Below are 19057 nucleotides of genomic sequence, written 5' to 3'. Positions count from 1 at the left end.
TATCTAACTTCAGGCCCTCTAGTTTGCTCATCACTATCTCTTTACTGACAGTGATTTTTATCGAGGTCCTTGCCTCCCATTTCGTCCATAACATCATTCTTTGGCAAATTAGACGTGTCCTCCACCTTGAAGACTGACACAAAACAGTCGTTCAATGCCTCAGCCATTTCTTTATCACCCAATATCAATTTTCCCTTCACGTCTTCCAAGGGACCTATGTTGACTTTAGCCACCCTCTTCCACTATATATATATATATATATATATATACATAAAAAGTTTTGCTATCTGTTTTTATATTTTGTGCTAATTTACTTTCATACTCTGTCTTCCCTTTCCTTATTTCTTGTTTAGTTGTTCTTTGTTGCTTTTTAAAGTTTTCCCAATCCTCCAGGCTCCCACTACTCTTTGCAACTTTGTACACATGAGCTTTTAATTTGATACTATCTTTTATTTCCTTAGTTATCCAAGGCTGGCTCTCCCCACACTTAATGTCCTTACTTTTGACTGGAATATACTTTTGTTGAGCACTGTGAAAAATCTCTTTGAATGTATTCCACTGTTCCTCAACTGTCCTACCAAATAGCATGTGCTCTGAATCCACATTAGCCACATCCTGCTTCACCCTGTTGGAGTCTTCCTTGTTCAAGCATAATACACTAGTTTTAGATCTAACTGTTTCATCCTCCATCTGTATGCGAAATTCAATCATACTATGATTACTCTTTCCAAGAGGATCCCTAACTTACAAGATCGTTAATCTTACCTGTCTCATTGCACGGGACTAGATCTAAGATAGCATTTTCCCTTGTAGATTCACTAACATGCTGCTCAAGAAAGCCATCACGGATGCATTCTATGAAGTCCTCCTTAAGACTTCTACTTTGCCAAGACTCCTCCTCCTAATTTTTATTAGGTGGCCTGTAGACAACTCCCAGCAGTGATTTTTTTTTTCCCCCTTTACCATTGTTAATCTCTACCCTGATGGACTCAATATTCTGCTCCGTAGATCTTACATCATCTCTCACAATCGCCCTGATCTCATTCTTAATTAAGAACGCCACCCCACCTCCTTTGCCTTCCTGCCTATCCTTCTGTGTTACCTGATGCCCTTGGATATTTAATTGCCGGTCATCTCCACCTTGCAACCAGGTTTCTGTAATGGCCACTAAATCATGTGCCTTGGTACTGATCTGTGCCACAAGTTCACTAACCTTGTTTCTAATACTATAATATATTAGAGGCCTTTAAGAGACATTTAGATGGGCACTTGAATGTGAGGGAAATGGAAGGATATGGACATTGTGTAGGCAGAAGAAATTAGCTGGCCATTTGATTATTAATTTAATTGGCTTGGCATAATATTGTGGGTCGAAGGGCCTGTTCCTGTGCGTACTGTTCTGTGTTAGCATGGATTGCATGACAGTTTAGCAGTTGTAGAGCTATGTTTATATTTAGCTCTAAATTGCCTGTGTCCTGAAGAAGGGCCTCAGCCAAAACACTGACTGTTTATTCATTTCTATAGATGCTGCCTGACCTGAGTTCCTCCAGCATTTTTTGTGTGTTGCTCTTAATTGTTCAGTCTGTTGTTGCAATGTGCTGAAGTAATCCAAAGCAAGGCCACAGACCCGAACATGTTTGGAATTGATAGATAAAAAGGAATTCCAGGGTTGCCTCTTCCCTTGCCTTCACTAATTTATTCCAACTTTTAAATGGGAAAATTTTCCGAATGTATCTTCCTTTACCACCACCACAGCAGCACGTTCCACACACCTACCACTCTGTAGAACAACCTACCTCTGACATCCCCTCTATACTTTCCTCCATTCACCTTAAAATTAGCTCCCTTGAATTAGTCATTTCTGCCCTGGGGAAAAAGTCTCTGGTTATCCACTCTATGCCTCTTATTGTCTTACCCTCGTAATTTTTTTGTTTGTTTTCAGTAGAATACAGTGAATATAGATTCTCTGCATCACAGCTTGTGAATTTATTTTTATTTAAAGATGAAGCACAGAATTGTCCTTCCGAGTTGCACCACCCAACAACCCCTCACAGCCCCCATTTAACCCTAATCTAATGACTGGACAATTTACAGTGACCAATTAACCTACCCAGTACGACTGCGGGTGGAAACCGGGGGACCAGGAGAAAACCCATACGTTCCACAAGCAGCACGTACAGAGGCTCCTTACGGGGGATATTGAGATTGATCTCCAAACTCCCAGCGCCTAAGCTGTGGCACTCAAAATTTAGAATTATGGTGACGAAATGTATCCTGCTGTATTACCCATGTGCTGGCCCCATTGTGTTAGTTCAAGTCACAGTGGGCTTTGAACTTGGCTTTGTTGGTGTCTAATGCCACCCATTGTCAGCAGGTACCAAATCAAAGCTGTGAGAAGCACCGATGCTCCAAACTTCCTTTTTCCAGTCTTTTCTATCTCAGACCTAGAACTTAGAACAGTATAGCACAGGAACAGGCACTTCGGCCCACAATAAGACCCCAAGATACAGGAAAAGTAGGCCATTCAGTCCATCGAGTCTGCTCCGCCATTCATCATGGGCTGATCCAATTTTTCCAGTCATCCCCACTCCTCTGCCTTCTCCCCATACCCTTTGATGCCCTGGCTAATCAAGAACCTATCAATTTCTGCCTTAAATGCACCAATGACTTGGCCTCCACAGCTGCTTGTGGCAATGAATTCCACAGATTTACCACCCTCTGACTAAAGTAATTTCTCCGCATCTGTTATAAATGGACATTCTTCCATCCTGAAGTCGTGCCCTCTTGTCCTAGAATCCCCTACCATGGGAAATGACTTTGCCAATCTAATCTGTTCAGGCCTTTTAACATTAGGAATGTTTCTACGAGATCCCCCCTCATTCTGCTGAACTCCAGGGAATACAGCCCAAGAGCTGACAGACGTTTCTCATATGGTAACCCTTTCATTCCTGGAATCATTCTTGTGAATCTTCTCTGAACCTTCTCCAGTGTCAGTATATCCTTTCTAAAATAAGGAGCACAATACTGCACACAATATTCCAAGTGTGGTCTGACGGGTGCCTTACAAAGCCTCAACATCACATCCCTGCTCTTACATTCTATACCTCTAGAAATGAATGCCAACATTGCATTCGCCTTCTGGATCACCAGCTCAACCGGAAGGTTAACCTTTAAGGTATCCTGCACAAGGACTCCCAAGTCCCCTTGCATCTTTGCATTTTGAATTCTCTTCCCATCTAAATAATAGTCTGCCCGTTTATTTCTTCCACCATACACCATGCATGACCATACACTTTCCAACATTGTATTTCATTTGCCACTTTGCCCATTCCCCTGAACTATCTAAGTCTCTCTGCAGGCTCTCTGTTTCATCAGCACTATCAGCTCCCCCACCTATCTTTGTATTATTGGCAAATTTAGCCACAAATCCATTAATACTGTAGTCCAAATCATTGACATACATTGTAAAAAGCAGCAGTCCCAACACTGACCCCTGTGGAACTCCACTGGTAACTGGCAGCCAGCCAGAATAGGATTCCTTTATTCCCACTCTGTTCCACCCATGCTAGTAACTCTCTTGTAATTCCATGGGCTCTTATCTTGCTAAGCAGTCTCATGTGCTGCACCTTGTCAAAGGCCTTCTGAAAATCCAAGTAAACCACATCTACTGACTCTCCTTTGTCTACCCTGCTTGTAATTTCCTCAAAATTCGCAGTAGGTTTGTCAAGCAGAATTTTCCTTTCAGGAAACCATGCTGGATTTGACCTATCTTGTCATGTGCCTCCTGGTACTCCGTAATCTCACCCCTAACTATCGATTCCCAACAACTTCCCAACCACTGATATCAGTCTAACAGGTCTATAGCTTCCTTTTAACTGCCTCCCACCCTTTTTAAATATTGGAGTAACGTTTCCGGTACAAGGCCAGAGTCTATCGATTCTTGAAGAAGCATTGTTAATGCCTCTGCAGTCTCTCAAGCTACTTGCTTCAGAACCCAAGGGTGCATTCCATCATGTCCAGGAGATTTATCCACCCTCAGACCATTAAGCTTCCAGAGCACCTTCTCAGTCATAATTTTCACTGCACAAACTTCACTTTCCTGACACTGTTGAATGTCCAGTATACAGCAGATGTCTTCCACTGTGAAGACTGATGCAAAATATGCATTCAGTTCCTCTGCCATCTTTGTGTCTCTCATTACAGTATCTCCAATGTCATTTTCTATTGGTCCTATATCTACCCTCAACTCTCTTTTACCCTTTATATACTTAAAAGAGCTTTTAGTACCTTTTATATTAGTCGCCAGCTTCCTTTCATAATTCATCTTATCCTTCCTAATGACGTTCTTAGTTTCCTCTTGCAAGTTTTTAAAAGCTTCCCAATCCTCTATCTTCCCAATAGCTTTGGCTTCCTGGTATGCCCTCTGTTTTGCTTTTACTTTGGCTCTGACTTCACTTGTCAGCCACGGTAGTGTCATTCTTCCATTGGAAAATTTCTTTTTATTTGGAATATATGTCTTGCACTTTCCTCCTGTTTTTTTTGCAGAAACTCCAGCCATTGCTGCTCTGCTGTCCTTCCTGCTCGTGTCTCTTTCCAGTCAACCTTGGCCAGTTCCCCCCTCCTGCCATTGTAATTTCCTTTATTCCACTGAAATACATTGGAATTTAGTTTCTCCTTATCAGATTTCAAAGTGAACTTGATCATATTGTGATCACTGTTCCCTAAGGGTTCCTTAACCTTAAGCTCTCTTATCACCTCTGGATCATTTCACAACACAGTCCAGTACAGCCGATTCTGTAGTGGGTTTAACAATAAGCTGTTCTAAAAAGCCGTCCCTCAGACATTCTACAAGTTCTCGTTCTCTCTGTCTCTCTGTCTCTCTCTCTCTGTCTCTCTCTCTCTGTCTCTCTCTCTCTGTCTGTCTGTCTCTCTCTCTGTCTGTCTCTCTCTCTCTCTCTCTGTTCCAATCCACTTTCATGTTAAAATCCCCAATGATTATCATGACATTGCCCTTTTGACATGCCTTTTCTATCTCCAGCTGTAATTTGTAATCCATATCACGGCTGTTGTTTGGAGGTGATACAACTGCCATTAGGGTCCTTTTACCCTTGCCCTTTCTTAACTCAACCCGTTGAGACGCTACACCTTCCAATCTTATGTCATCTCTTTCTAATGATTTAATATTATTTCTTATACACAGGGCCACACCACCCCCTCTGCCTATCTCTCCGATACACTGTATATCCTTAGATGTTCAGCTCCCAATGGCTAAAGGATGGCTGCCAAGTTTCAGAGATGGCCACAACGTCATACTTGCCAATCTGTGGCTGAATTTCAAGATCATCAGTTTTATTTCTTATGCTGCGTGCATTTAAATATAACACTTTCAGTCCAGTATTTGTTGCTTTCTCTTTTAGCTGCACCACACCTCCATTGCCCTGCAACTCATCCCACTGGCACTGATGATGCCTCATCTCCTGCATGACCTTTCTATTATCTCTGTTGCACGCTATCTTTGGTTTATTTCTGTTTTCCCCTTCCTCAGCCCTATCACTCTGGTTCCCATCCCCCTGCCAAATTAGTTTAATCCTCCCGAACAGCGCTATTAAGCCTGCCTGCTAGGGTATTGGACCCCTTTGGGTTCAGATGTAACCCGTTCTCTTTGTACAGGTTTGTACCTCCTCCAGAAGAGGGCCCAATGATCCAGGAACCCGAAGCCCTGCCCCCTACACCAGTCTCTCAGCCATGCATTAATATGCCTGATCATGCTATTCTTGTGCTCGTTAGCACGTGGCACAGGCAGCAATCCTGAGATTACTACCCTGGAGGTTCTGCTTTTCAGCTTCCTACACAACTCCCTGAAACCTCTCTTCAGGACCTCTTCCCTTTTTCTACGCACGTCATTGGTACCAACATGTACCAAGACTAATGGCTGTTCACCCTCTGCCTTCAGAATACTCTGCACTGGATCCGAGACAGCCGGTACCCTGGCACCTGGGAGGCAACACGCCATGCGGGTATGTCTATCATGCTGACAGAACCTCCTGTTTATTCCCCTCACAATAGAATTCCCTATGACTACTGCATTCCTCATCTTCTCTCCCTTCTGCACCACGGAACCAGGCTCAGTGCCAGAAACACAATGTTCAAAACATAGAAAACTTACAGCACGATACAGGCCCATCGGCCCACAAAGCTGTGCTGAACATGTCCTTACCTGAGAAATTACCTAGGCTTACCCTTAGCCCTCTATTTTTCTGAGCTCCATATACCTGTCCAGGAGTCTCTTAAAAGATCCTGTCGTATCTGCCTCCACCACTGTCACCGGCAGCCCATTTCACACACTCATCACTCTCTGCGTTTAAAAAAAAAAAAAAATACCCCTGACATCTCCTCTGTACCTACTTCCAAGCACCTTAAAACTGTGCGCTCTGGTGCTAGCCATTTCAGCCCTGGGAAAAAGCCTCTGACTATCCACACGATCAATACCTCTCATCATCTTATTCACCTTTCAGGTCACCTCTCATCCTCCGTTGCTCCAAGGAAAAAATGCTGAGCTCACTCAACCTATTCTCATAAGGCATGCTCCCCAATCCAGGCAACATCCTTGTAAACCTCCTCTGCACCCTTTCTATGGTTTCCACATCCTTCCTATAGTGAGGCAACCAGAACTGAGCACAGTACTCCAAGTGGGGTCTGACCAGGGTCCTATATAGCTGCAATATTACCTCTTGGCTCCTAAACTTAATCCCACGATTGATGAAGGCCAATGTACCGTATCCTTTCTTAATCACAGAGTCAACCTGCGCAGCAGTTTTGAGCGTCCTATGGACTCGGACCCCAAGATCCCTCTGATTCTCCACACTGCCAAGAGTCTGACCATTAATACTATATTCTGCCATCATATTTGACCTACCAGAATGAACCACCTCACACTTATCTGGGTTGAACTCCATCTGCCACTTCTCAGCCCAGTTTTGCATCCTAACAATATCCCACTGTAACCTCTGACAGCCCTCCACACTATCCACAACACCTCCAACCTTTGTGTCATCAACAAATTTACTAACCCGTCCCTCCACTTCTTTATCCAGGTCATTTATAAAAATCATGAAGAGTAGGGTCCCAAAACAGATCCCTGAGGCACACCACTGGTGACCGACCTCCTTGCAGAATATGACCCGTCAACAACCTCTCTTTGCCTTCTGTGGACAAGCCAGTTCTGGATTCACAAAGCAATATCCCCTTCAATCCAATGCCTCCTTACTTTCTCATTAAGTCTTGCATGGGGTACCTTGTCAAATGCCTTGCTGAAATCCATATACACTACATCTACTTCATCAGTGTGTTTAGTTACATCCTCAAAAAATTCAATCAGGTTTGTAAGGCCACAGAGCCACGCTGACTAATCCTAATCATATTATACCTCTCCAAATGTTCATAAATCCTGCCTGTCAGGATCTTCTCCATCAACTTACCGACCACTGAAGTAAGACTCACTGGTCTATCATCTCCTGGGCTATCTCTACTCCCTTTCTTGAATAATAGAACAATATCCACAACCTTCCAATCCTCCGGAATCTCTCCCATCCCTATTGATGATGCAAAGATCATTGCCAGAGTCTCAGCAGTCTTCTCCCTCGCCTCCCACAGTAGTCTGGGGTACCTCTCGTCCGGTCCCAGTGACTTATCCAACTTGATGATTTCCAAAAGCTCCAGCACATCCTCTTCCTTAATATGTACAGTACATGCTCAAGCTTTTCAGTCTGCTATAAGACATCCCTAAAATCGCCAAGATCCTTTTCTGTAGTGAATACTGAAGCAAAGTACTCATTAAGTACTTTGCTATCTCCTCCAGTCAGACTGTCAGACTTGATTGGTCCTAATAGGATATTGAGTCTATCCTATTAAATTAGTAATCAAATGAGTATGGTAACTATTCCCTTCTGCGTACATAATGTTCATTTGCTCACATCCATTTAAGCATCTTTAAATGTCCCTAATGTAACTGCCTTTATCACCATTCCAGGCACCCACTTTTTTACTCTCAAAAAAAGAAAAAAAAAGTCTGTCTCCTCCATCTATTGTGTTGGGCACGTGGCCAAGTGGTTAAGGCGTTTGTCTAGTTGATCTGAAGGTCGCTAGTTCAAGCCTCAGTTGTTGCAGTGTATTTGTGTCCTTGAGCTAGGCACATTGCTGTTGTGTCTGTGCGAGGAATGGCGCCCCACACAGACTTCCAATCTGTGCCTTGTAAGGCATGAAAATGCCCAACGCAGGCCTATCATGGTCTGAGTCGATGTTCCCTCCCTCCTCCAACTATCCCCCTCCTAATCGTATAAGCCTCTATTCAGATCTCCCGACAGCCACTGCTACTCCAGAGAAAACAACCCAAGTTTGTCCAACCTTTCATTAATGCATATGCCCTCTAATCCAGGCAGCATCCTGGTAAACGTTGCTTGCACCCTCTCCAAAGCCTCAATATCCTCCCTATAACGGGGCAATCAGAACGGTGTGTAATACTCCAGGATGTGACTGATCTACAGTTTTATAAAGTTGCAACAAAAACTTGACTTTTGAATACAATGCCTTGACTAATAAAGGCAAGCATGCCATATGCCACCTTAACCACCCGATCAACCCGTGTACCTAGATGAGAAGTGTCAGAAGTGTCGCACTGTTTGAAGTGGCGCACTGTTTGAAGTGGCAGAATGCAGGGAATTCCTTTGGAACTACTGGCCACTGCCTGCACGTTTCAAGCCACCGTATTCTCTCACTTGCATTCAAGTCAAACTCATCAGCTGGAGCAAGTAGGTGGGAAGGATTTACTCGATGGGCTAATTCATGAGTGTTTTGACTTCTGATGCCTTGACTACTTCATTCACACTTGCAAAGTGGCAAGAGGCTTCTTCCACAGCACCTGAGCTTTACCAACTTTCCCTCCTTTTTTAGCATTCTCCTTGCAACTAACTAACCAAAGTTCAAAGTAAACTTTTTATCCCAGTATGTATGTCACTATTTACATTGGTTTCTAGTTAATCGGGACACGTCAGGACCAGTGCATTTTGTCTCAATTAGTCACCTGCCCAATTAGCTGAAGTTTTGTGGAAATAGTTAAAATGGTATTTTAAAAAAAAAAGACAAACTACTGTTTAGCTTGGTAGCAAATTGTGTATACAAATTATAACACTATCAATGTGACTATAGTATATAAAACTATTAGTTCCTAATAGTTAACAGCGGAGGAATTCTTCCACTGTGTAAGTGAACAAAATCAGTGCAGACACCTAGTGCAGACAATGGACTGTCTTCATACAATGCTTTAGACCACTGCACTGCACTGTAGTGTCTAACACAAGTGCACATGACTGACACTAGTTAAAAACTGTTTGGCAAGTGTTGTCCCAATAATCAGCGCAGTCCCAAATAAATGAAGGGAATCCTGGCTATTTCTTCAATTTAGCTTTTGTCATTAAGAGTTGTCCCAAATAGGGCGGCACATTAACAGGTGGTTAGCACAATGCTTTGCAGTACCAGAGACTCAGGTTCAATTCCTGCTGCTGCCTGTAAGGAGTTTGTTTTCCCTGTGATCGTGTGGGTTTCCTCCGGGTGCTCTGATTTCCTCCCATAGCTCGAAGATCTACCGGTTGGTAGGTTAATTGATCATTATAAATTGTTCCGTAATTCTACATGAATTAAAATACGGGATTGCTGGGCAGCTTGACTCCAATGGCCAAAAGGGCCTGTTCCGCATTGCATCTCAATAAGCCGCTTTCTCAACTAATTGAGCCATCGGTGAACCAAAATCCACTTTACCACTTGGACATTAATTTTCTTGTGGGTATTCACAGTAGAACAATGTAATACCGTAGAAGAACTACACAAAGACTGATGAACAACTAATGTGCAAACGACAGACTGCAAATACAAAAATAAATAAATAAACAGTAAATGAACAATACTTGGATGAATCGTAGAGTCCTTGAAAGTGGGTCCATAGGTTGTGGAATAAGTTCAGTGTTGAGGTGAGTGAACTTATCTGCTCTGGTGCAGGAGCCTGGTAACTGAGGTGTAGTAACTGTCCCTGAACTTGGTGGCATGGGGCTGAAGGTTCCTGTATCTTTCAGTGAGAAGAGAGCACACCCTAGATGGCAGGGGGCCTAAGAGGATGGATGCTGTTTTCTTATGGCAGTGCTACATATTAATGTGCTCAATGATGGAGAGGGCTTTTCTGTAATGGACTGGGTTGCATCCACTACTTTCTGTAGACTTTTCCTTTCTGGGACATCTAATGATTACTGTTCTACTTACTAATTGATCGTTGCCTGACTGAGGAGTTTCTTTGCGTTACTGCGCTCTAAAATATGACTACAGTTTGGAAAGTATTATATCAGACTCTAGTTCTCTCTCTCTTTGTATTCTCTCACCTCTACCAGTCATTAATGGCTAAGCTCTCTAGCCTGAAAATCAAGGTTGGTCAGATGCAGTACGAGAAGCAGCGAAGGGAACAGAAATCCCAGGCACTAAAGGTGTGATGGGTTTCAACTCATTGGTAATGCTGTGTGGTAACTTCCTGGATTGTTTGCTGTGTGCTTGTGTCCTCGCTGTGGCTTTGAAAAGATTATTATCAGAGAAGTTATTGGACTGAAAGCTGACTTTGCATGAGCCTTTACTTCTTTTTGTACAACTTTGTTTTGTTAAAGCATCTCAAATCTTCATATATTAAAAAAGTCTTAGATAATGATGATTATGTAATGCCATGATTATGGTCTTCATACTGCAGTGTTTCATTTGTCATTTGTGGCATGCATTTTAATTTCTTTGACTGTATTCCATGAATTTTAAGTATGGTTAGAGTCAATGTCAAAATTTATTTGTGGTGATGTTTAAAACCTTTGCATTGGCTGCACATTTCATCCTAGTCAAAGGTGTTCAGAATGCCTGTACATGTTATTCGAATGATTGCAGTTTTGAAAGTGTTTTATTTCCACCCAGCAAGCAACTTGTATTGGGCAAGGAACATCGACTTGAGAAATAATAGAGGATAGTGGAGTCAGAAACATTTTGGGATTAGCACATCTGAAATAGAATATGGATGGATTGACTTCTGAGAATGTAACCTGTAGAACGGTAACCTACTGGATGGTGGAGTCAGAAACACTATAGGATTGGGATTAGCATAACTAAAATAGAATATGGACTGAATTATTTCCTTCTGAGGTGTAACCTGCTTTGCACCCATAATAAATAACTTTTTAATCTTGAATAGATGCTCAAGCAAATTAGGTAATGAATGAATGAGCAGAATTCAAAAATGTGAGATGAGAAGTGAAGTTCTTCCTAATTCTGGGCTTTAAATTCTCCCTTTACTGGCAGAAGTGGTGCAGTGGGTTCTGGTTAATTGGGTACCTTGGAACCAGTACATTTTGTTCGTTAAGTGTTACCCAAATAAGTGACTGCCCCAATTAACCAGAATCCACTGTACGTCTTTCTAAGACAGGAAAACAAGGGGCTAAGCTGAACTGATTATTCTGCCCAACTGTCCCCGGCAATTTCCAGATGGTCAAAGGTTCAAAGGTCCAATTTAATGTCAGAGAAATGTATACGGTATACATCCTGAAATGCTTTTTCTTCACAAACATCCACGAAAACAGAAGTGCCCCAAAGAATGAACGACAAATAAATGTGAGAACCCTAAATTTCTCCCCCAGCTCTCTCCCCCCCCCCGCATGTAAGCGGCAGCAAGCAACAATCTCCCCCCCCCACCGGTAAAAACAAAAGCAAGCATCAGCACTGTCACCAAGCACTCAAACATGAGCAAAGCAATAGCAAAGACACAAACTTGCAGTTACCCCAAAGACTTCGCGTTACACCCGGCATTTGACATACCGCAGATACTCTCTCCCCCAATAAGGGAGGAGAAGGTGTAGTATTGGCAGATTTAACTTAAATTCCACTCCCATATATCCCAACGTCCTCACAATAAGGTTGATCCAAATCTCAAAATATCATTACTCTATGTCACAGGTTTCAAAGGTTAAACTTTGTCTGTAACAAGGTTTAGATGTTGGTGATGTTACACAGAAGCAGAGGTGAGCAAACATGCTTGTATATCTGGCTCTGTTATTCTAATGTCAGTAGCTAGTAAAATGCAAGTGATCTCTGCAGTGGTTTACTGAAATCATTGATAATTTAATATCCAATTTAGAGAAGTGGAAGGTCTCAAATAAATTTATCATCTAAAAATATGTATGTCACCATGTACTATCCTGAGATTAATTTGCTTGTAAGCATTCACAGTGGATACAAAGAAGCACAATAGAATCGATTTCTCTGCTAACCTGATGTGTGCTGAAAGGTTTTCGTTCAGTGGCTGGCAGCAGTAGCCAGATCTCTGGCACAGTGACTCAGAGGCTCTGAGAGAAAGGGTACATTCAGACAAGGTCGATAGTGATAAGGAGACTCGATAATGAGGGCAGACAAGAGATTCTGTTGCTGCAGAAGGGATGATAAGGTGTGTTTCCTCTCGGTTGCCAAGATAATAAGAGGATTGGTAAAGAAACCTGGGAATAATGGTAGAAAAGCATTCAATATTCAAATATTATCAGGCGTGAAATATCCAATGGAAGTATTCCTCATCATAAAGCAAGCTGCTGAACGAAGTGAGTAGGTGAGGCAACATCTATGGTGGCAAAGGCAAATCAGTGTCTGGTTTGAAACCCCACAAAGCTGCATACATCAGGATGCTCTTTATTAACTACAGTTCGGCTTTCAATGTTATCATCCCCTCAAGCTACCCAATAAGCTTCAAGACCTTGGCCTCAGTACCTTGTGCATTTGGATCCTTGATTTCCTCACTTGCAGACCCCAGTCATTTCAGATTGGCAATATCTCCTCCAGCTCAGGTGCACCACAACATTGTGTGCTTAGCCCTCTGCTCTACTCGCTCACACTTAAGACTGTGTGGATAAGCACAGCTCCATTGCGATATTTAAGTTGGCTGATGATGCCACTGTCAGGACCAAATCAAAGTTGGTGACAAATCAGCATGTTGGAGGAAAATTGAAAATCTGAGTGGTTCCACAACAACAATCTCTCATTCAATGTCAGCAAGACCAAGGAGCTGATTATTGACTTCAGGAGAAGGAAAATGAAGATCCATGAGCCAATCCTCATGGGTGCATCAGATGTGGAGGGGGTCAGCAACTTTAAATTCCTTGGTGTTACCATTTCTGGAGGAGCTGTCCAAGGCCCAGCACACAAGTTCCATCATGAAGAAAACACAACAGCACCTCTACTTCCTTAGAAGTTTAAGATTCAGTGTAACATCTGAAAGTTTGAGAAACTTGTATTGATGAGTGGTGAAGAGTATATTGACTGGCTGCATCATAGCCTGGTATTGAAACACCAATGGCCTTGAATGGAACATCCTACAAAAGGTAGTTGATGTGGCCCAGTCCATCATCTGTAAAGACCTTATCACCATTGAGCACATTTACATGGCATGCTATTGCTGGATAACAGAATCCCCCACCATCTAGATCATGCTCTCTTCTTTCTGCTACCATAAGGAAGAAGGTACAAGAGCCTCAGGACTCATGCCATCAGGTTCATGAACTGTTATTACCCATCAACAATAAGGCTCCTGAACCAGATGGGATAACATCACTCACTTGTCCCATCACTGAACTGTTCCCTCAGTCTATGGGCTCGCTTTCAAGGACTGATCTCATGTTTTTGATATTTATTGGTTATTTATTTTGTATTATTATTTTAATTTTTCTTTTTGTATTTGCACAGTTTGTATTTTGCAAACTGGCTATTTGCCCTGCTGGTGTGATCTTTCGTTGATTATATTGTGTTTCTTTGTATTTGATGTCTATTATGGTCTTTTGGTCTTAATAACCATAAGATATAGGAGCAGAAATAGGCCATTCCCACCATTCAATCATGGGCTGATCCAATTCTTCCAGTCATCCCCACTCCCCTGCCTTCTCCCCATACCCTTTGATGCCCTGGTTAATCAAGAACCTATCTATCGCTGCCTTAAATGCACCCAATGACTTGGCCTCCACAGCTGTTTGTGGCAACAAATTCCACAGATTTGCCACACTCTTGACTAGTTTCTCCAGATCTCTGTTCTAAATGGATGTCCTTCAATCCGGAAGTCGAGCCCTCTTGTCCTAGACTCCCCTACTATGGGAAATAACTTTGCCATATCTAATCTGTTCAGGCCTTTCAACATTCGGAATGTTTCTATGAGATCCCCCCTCACTCTCCTGAAATCCAGGGAATACAGCCCCAGTGCTGCCAGACATTCCTCATACGGTAACCCTTTCATTCCTGGAATCATTCTCATGAATCTTCTTTGAACCATGTCCAATATCAGTATTTCCTTTCTAAACTAAGGAGCCCAAAACTGCACACAATACTCCAAGTGTGGTCTCATGAGTGCCTTATAGAGCCTCAACATCACATCCCTGCTCTTATATTCTATACCTCTAGAAATGAATGCCAACTTTGCATTCACCTTCTTCACCACCGACTCAGTCTGGAGGTTAACCTTTAGGGTATCCTGCACAAGGACTCCCAAGTCACTTTGCATCTCTGCATTTTGAATTCTCTCCCCATCTAAATAATAGTCTGCCTATTTATTTCTTCCACCAAAGTGCACGACCATACACTTTCCAGCATTTTATTTCATTTGCCACTTCTTTGCCCATTCCCCTAAACTATGTAAGACTCTCTGCAAGCTCTGTTTCCTCAACACTACCCGACCCTCCCCCTATCTTTGTGTCATTGGTAAATTTAGCCACAAATGCATTAATCCTTTCAGAAAACCATGCTGGTTTTGGCCCATCTTGTCATGTGCCTTCAGGTACTCTGTAATCTCATCATTTATTGGATTTGTGTATGCCTGCAAGTAAGTGAATCTCAGGATTGTGTATGACATGTATGTACTTTGATAATAAATTTAATTTGAATATTAAAAAAATTCTTGCCCGTTAATCAGAGTACCTTAGGAAAGGAAGGATAGTTAATGTATGGCCAGTATTTCCATTGTCATGCTGAAATTGCATTTGTCAGCAGTTTATGATAAATACTTCTAACATATTTTGAAAATGCAAACCCTTGACCCACAAAATTCACCTACTCTTAACTGGAAATTGCATTAAAAATGGAATGTAATAATCAGATTCAGGTTAAATCCCAGGTGAAAACTCACCATGGTAGTAAAGTGAAGAGTACACCAAGATGCTATTGAGCTTTAATCTTTTTTTATGCTTTGTATAATTTTTTGATTGAAACATTATTCAATTTTGTGCTGTAGGATGAGATGGTACAACTGACAGAACAATTGGAGAAGAAGGATGCTGAGATCAAGGGGCTGTTGTCTGAGTTGAATGCCAAAACGGAATTAGATGAAAGTGATGGTGGGGCTGGTAAGAGACATTATTCCTCATTCATTCGTGAGGGAAAGCTGGAACTTTTACTTTGGGTTTTGTCCCAGAACATACATCCATTTGTTTTGTGACTGATTTGTCTGTAAATTAATTCTTGTGATGTGTTAGCATTTATACTCTATTAAAGATTTGAATATTATTGGTTCAATAACGCATTCTAATTTGTTCTATGGCACTTATATCAGCATTTAACATAGTATTTTGTTGAATTATATTTCTTGTTCTGTTTTTATGTGCCAACTTAGGATGTTTTTGAACCTAGAAAACTGTTTTAAGCTTTGCAAAGAAATCCGTTTTAAAATTTTGCATAAATATTGAGTTATTTTCGTGAGCAGTTAGTTTTAAATTTACCTACTTATTTTTTTGTAAACTAACCAACTGCTCTTGTACCTGTATTACATGACCTGTGTGAACTTCCTGTACAGAGGAAAGTTATAAAAAGAAGCTGAAGGAGAAAAGTAAGGACTGGTGCCTGCTCGGTGAACGTGTGACAGTTGTAGCTATGTGCCTACGCTATTGCAGCAACTTGCATGTTCAAAACTTCCTGTCTTCATCTGTAATCGTTAGCTGTAGCTTTGAAATTCAGGATAGAATTAGCCAGTTGGAAAAAAAAATGTTTGTTTATCCTGAACCATAGCTGTTCGTCAGATGTTGAATTAAGTTGTTGCTTGAAATTCTGTTAATTAGTATTATTATGACGGAGTGATGAGAAAAATGGGAATTAATTATGCAGACATGAGGATATCTCGAGGCATGCATGAGGCACATCACACAAACCAATCTTCCGTCCATGGACTCACTTTACACCACACGCTGTCGGAGCAGTGCTGCCAGGATAATTAAGGACAAGACCCACCCAGCCAACACACTTTTCGTTCCTCTTCCCTCCAGGAGAAGGCTCAGGAGCTTGAAGACTTGTACGGCCAGATTTGGGAATAGCTTCTTTCCAACTGTGATAAAACTGCTGAATGGATCCTGACCCGGATCTGGGCCGTACCCTCCAAATATCCGGACCTGCCTCGGTTTTTTTTTTCACTACCTTACTTTCCCTTTTCTATTTTCTATTTATAATTTAATTTTTTAATATTTACTATCGATTTGTACTCCAGGGAGTGGGAAGCGCAGAATCAAATATCGCTGTGATGATTGTACACTCTAGTATCAATTGGTTGGCGACAATAAAGTATAGAAGTATAATCTGTAGATGCTGGAAATTCAAGCAACACACACAAAAAATGCTGGTGAACGCAGCAGGTCAGGCAGCATCTATAGGAAGAGGTACAGTCGACGTTTCGGGCCAGAACCCTTCGTCAGGACACACCTGGAATGGCAGGTTATGCTCAATGATGAAAGATGTAAAGTACACCTCAGCTCTAGTGACCTTCTCTGTCAGACTTTGGCTTTCTGCTGAAAAGAACTGTGAAATACTTGAGCAGCCTTCCCTGTGCTTAGCCTCCCTGATATGTTGTGATCCCTAAAAGAAATAAAAGCATAATGTGTATCCTTATTACAGGTCTGCGCCGCTTAACGTCCATTCAGACAACGTCCGGTAGCATATACATCCGTCTCTCCCTCTCTCTCTCCCTCTCTCTCTCCCTCTCTCTCTCCCTCTCTCTCCCCCTCTCTCTCCCCCTCTCTCTCCCCCTCTCTCTCCCCCTCTCTCTCACCCCTCTCTCTCCCCCTCTCTCACCCCCTCTCTCACCCCCTCTCTCACCCCCTCTCTCTACCCCCCTCTCTCACCCCTCTCCCCCCTCCCCCTCTCTCCCCCCCTCTCTCCCCCCTCTCCCCCTCTCCCCCCCCTCTCCCCCCCCTCTCCCCCCCTCTCTCCCCCTCTCCCCTCTCTCCCCCCTCTCCCCCCCCTCTCCCCCCTCCCCCTCTCTCCCCCCTCTCTCCCCCCCTCTCTCCCCCCCTCTCCCCCCCCCCCCCTCTCTCCCCCCTCTCTCCCCCCCTCTCTCTCCCCCCTCTCTCCCCCCCTCTCTCCCCCCCCTCTCTCTCCCCCCTCCCCCTTTTACATCAAAATGGGGGATTTTAAATGAGTGATTTAGAAGTTCTGTATCTTCAAGTTCCAGTTTATTGTCATCTGGCTGATTGTCCACAAACGAAACAACCTCTGTCCGGACCACAGTGCAGCCACAATACATATATCACGCACACCACATATAACTATATATTACCATATTATTTAACAAAGTGTAATTCAAAATACATATAAAGTGTGCAGTACAGACCTCAGTGGGAGCCGGGTATTTATTAAAATCGTTTTTTCTTCTAAAAATGGCTGTGCTTAAACCCAGCCTATCGCGGGCGTCGATGTACCTGTAAGTGGAAGTGTTTCAGGAAAAAAAACCCTGCAGAATTTGCTTGCGAGCGCGTTTTTAAAGCTGTCTTAGCGGGCGATTTTGGAATTTCGCTCCAATTTAAACCCTGCTCTCATCCCCTTTAAGACACCAATGCGCCCCACCCGTATAGGACAGCCTCGCGTAGTCAGGTTGTCACCGCCAGCCTTGGGAATTTCTTCGCCAGGCTTTTGTACTTCATCACCGACAGTTGTCCGGATGATTTCAGCATCATTACAGACGGCAGTAACTGAACTGATGGACTATGGAAGAGAGAGAGAGAGGTTGACTGTAAAGCCCGCCCACAGAGAAAATTGCTAGGTCTACTTAGCACAAAAAGAGATCAAGCAGGATTCATTCATTTTCTTTCTTTTTTTTCCCCTCTCCCCCTCTAAAAAATCGATTTCCGGGATATTGTATATAATTTGCGGGCATCAGGGAGCCGCTATTGATATGCAGGAGACTCCCTGAACTCCCGGGAGAGGTGGGATGTCTGCAGTATTCATGCCATCAGGTTGGAGGCTACCCAGACAGAATATAAGGTGTTGTTCCTCCAACCTGACCAACACTCATTTATTTATTTTATATTTTCCCCCCCTTTTTTTCTCACTTTTTTTTCCCCTGTCCCTCACTATAACGCCTTGCCTGCTCTCCACCCTCTAGGCTCCCCTCCCCCCTTCTCTTTCTCCCCAGGATTCCCGTCCCATGATCCTCTCCCATCTCCAGCTCTTAGATCCACCCCTCCCCTCCTGTCTCCTCCTATCATTTCAGATCTTCCCCCTCCCCCCCCCCTCCCACTTTCAAATCTCTTACTATCTCTTCTCAATTAGTCCTGATGAAGGGTCCCGCCCCAAAACGTCAACTGTACCTCTTCCTATAGATGCTGCCTGGCCTGCTGCATTCACCAGCAGTTTTTGTGTGTGTTGCTATTCATTACACAGGATGTCTTCCGCTTTGTATAGGATCAGTTATAATCATGATGTTGAAGAAAAATAACCAAACATGATTGAACTGTGAGACTGCAAGTGCCTTTTCTAAATTGATGACCCCCTTTTTTTTATGGGTAACAGTTGGTATGGCAATTTTTCCATAATGCAAAGCCATGGCATCCGGAGATGTACTAAGAAACATGAGATGGAACATAGAAGATAGAACAGTATAACACAGTACACATCCTTCATTTAGCCCTTTAATATACTCTACTGTCAATTTAACCCTTCCATCCTACATAACCTTCTTTTTCATCTATGTGCCTATTGA

The 19057-nt window shown here is 42.8% G+C and overlaps 1 protein-coding gene across 12 annotated transcripts in view; it reads left to right on the top strand.

Annotated features, from left to right (window-relative positions):
- Nucleotides 1-19057, top strand: part of ppfibp1b (PPFIA binding protein 1b) — a 255819-nt gene that overhangs the window by 130333 nt on the left and 106429 nt on the right. For 6 of the 12 annotated variants that reach the window (XM_063057586.1, XM_063057582.1, XM_063057579.1 and 3 more), the window contains 3 exons: nt 10434-10526; nt 15329-15440; nt 15887-15919. In XM_063057586.1, coding sequence (XP_062913656.1) covers nt 10434-10526; nt 15329-15440; nt 15887-15919 — 238 coding nt within the window. The remainder of the gene's footprint in view (nt 1-10433; nt 10527-15328; nt 15441-15886; nt 15920-19057) is intronic. The other 6 variants (XM_063057584.1, XM_063057591.1, XM_063057588.1 and 3 more) reach the window with 3 other exon arrangements.

The sequence above is a fragment of the Mobula hypostoma genome, chromosome 9, assembly GCF_963921235.1.
Source record: "Mobula hypostoma chromosome 9, sMobHyp1.1, whole genome shotgun sequence".
NCBI lineage: Eukaryota > Metazoa > Chordata > Chondrichthyes > Myliobatiformes > Myliobatidae > Mobula > Mobula hypostoma.
Note: the sequence above shows the minus strand (reverse complement) of the source record. Positions and strands in the feature narration are given on the sequence as shown.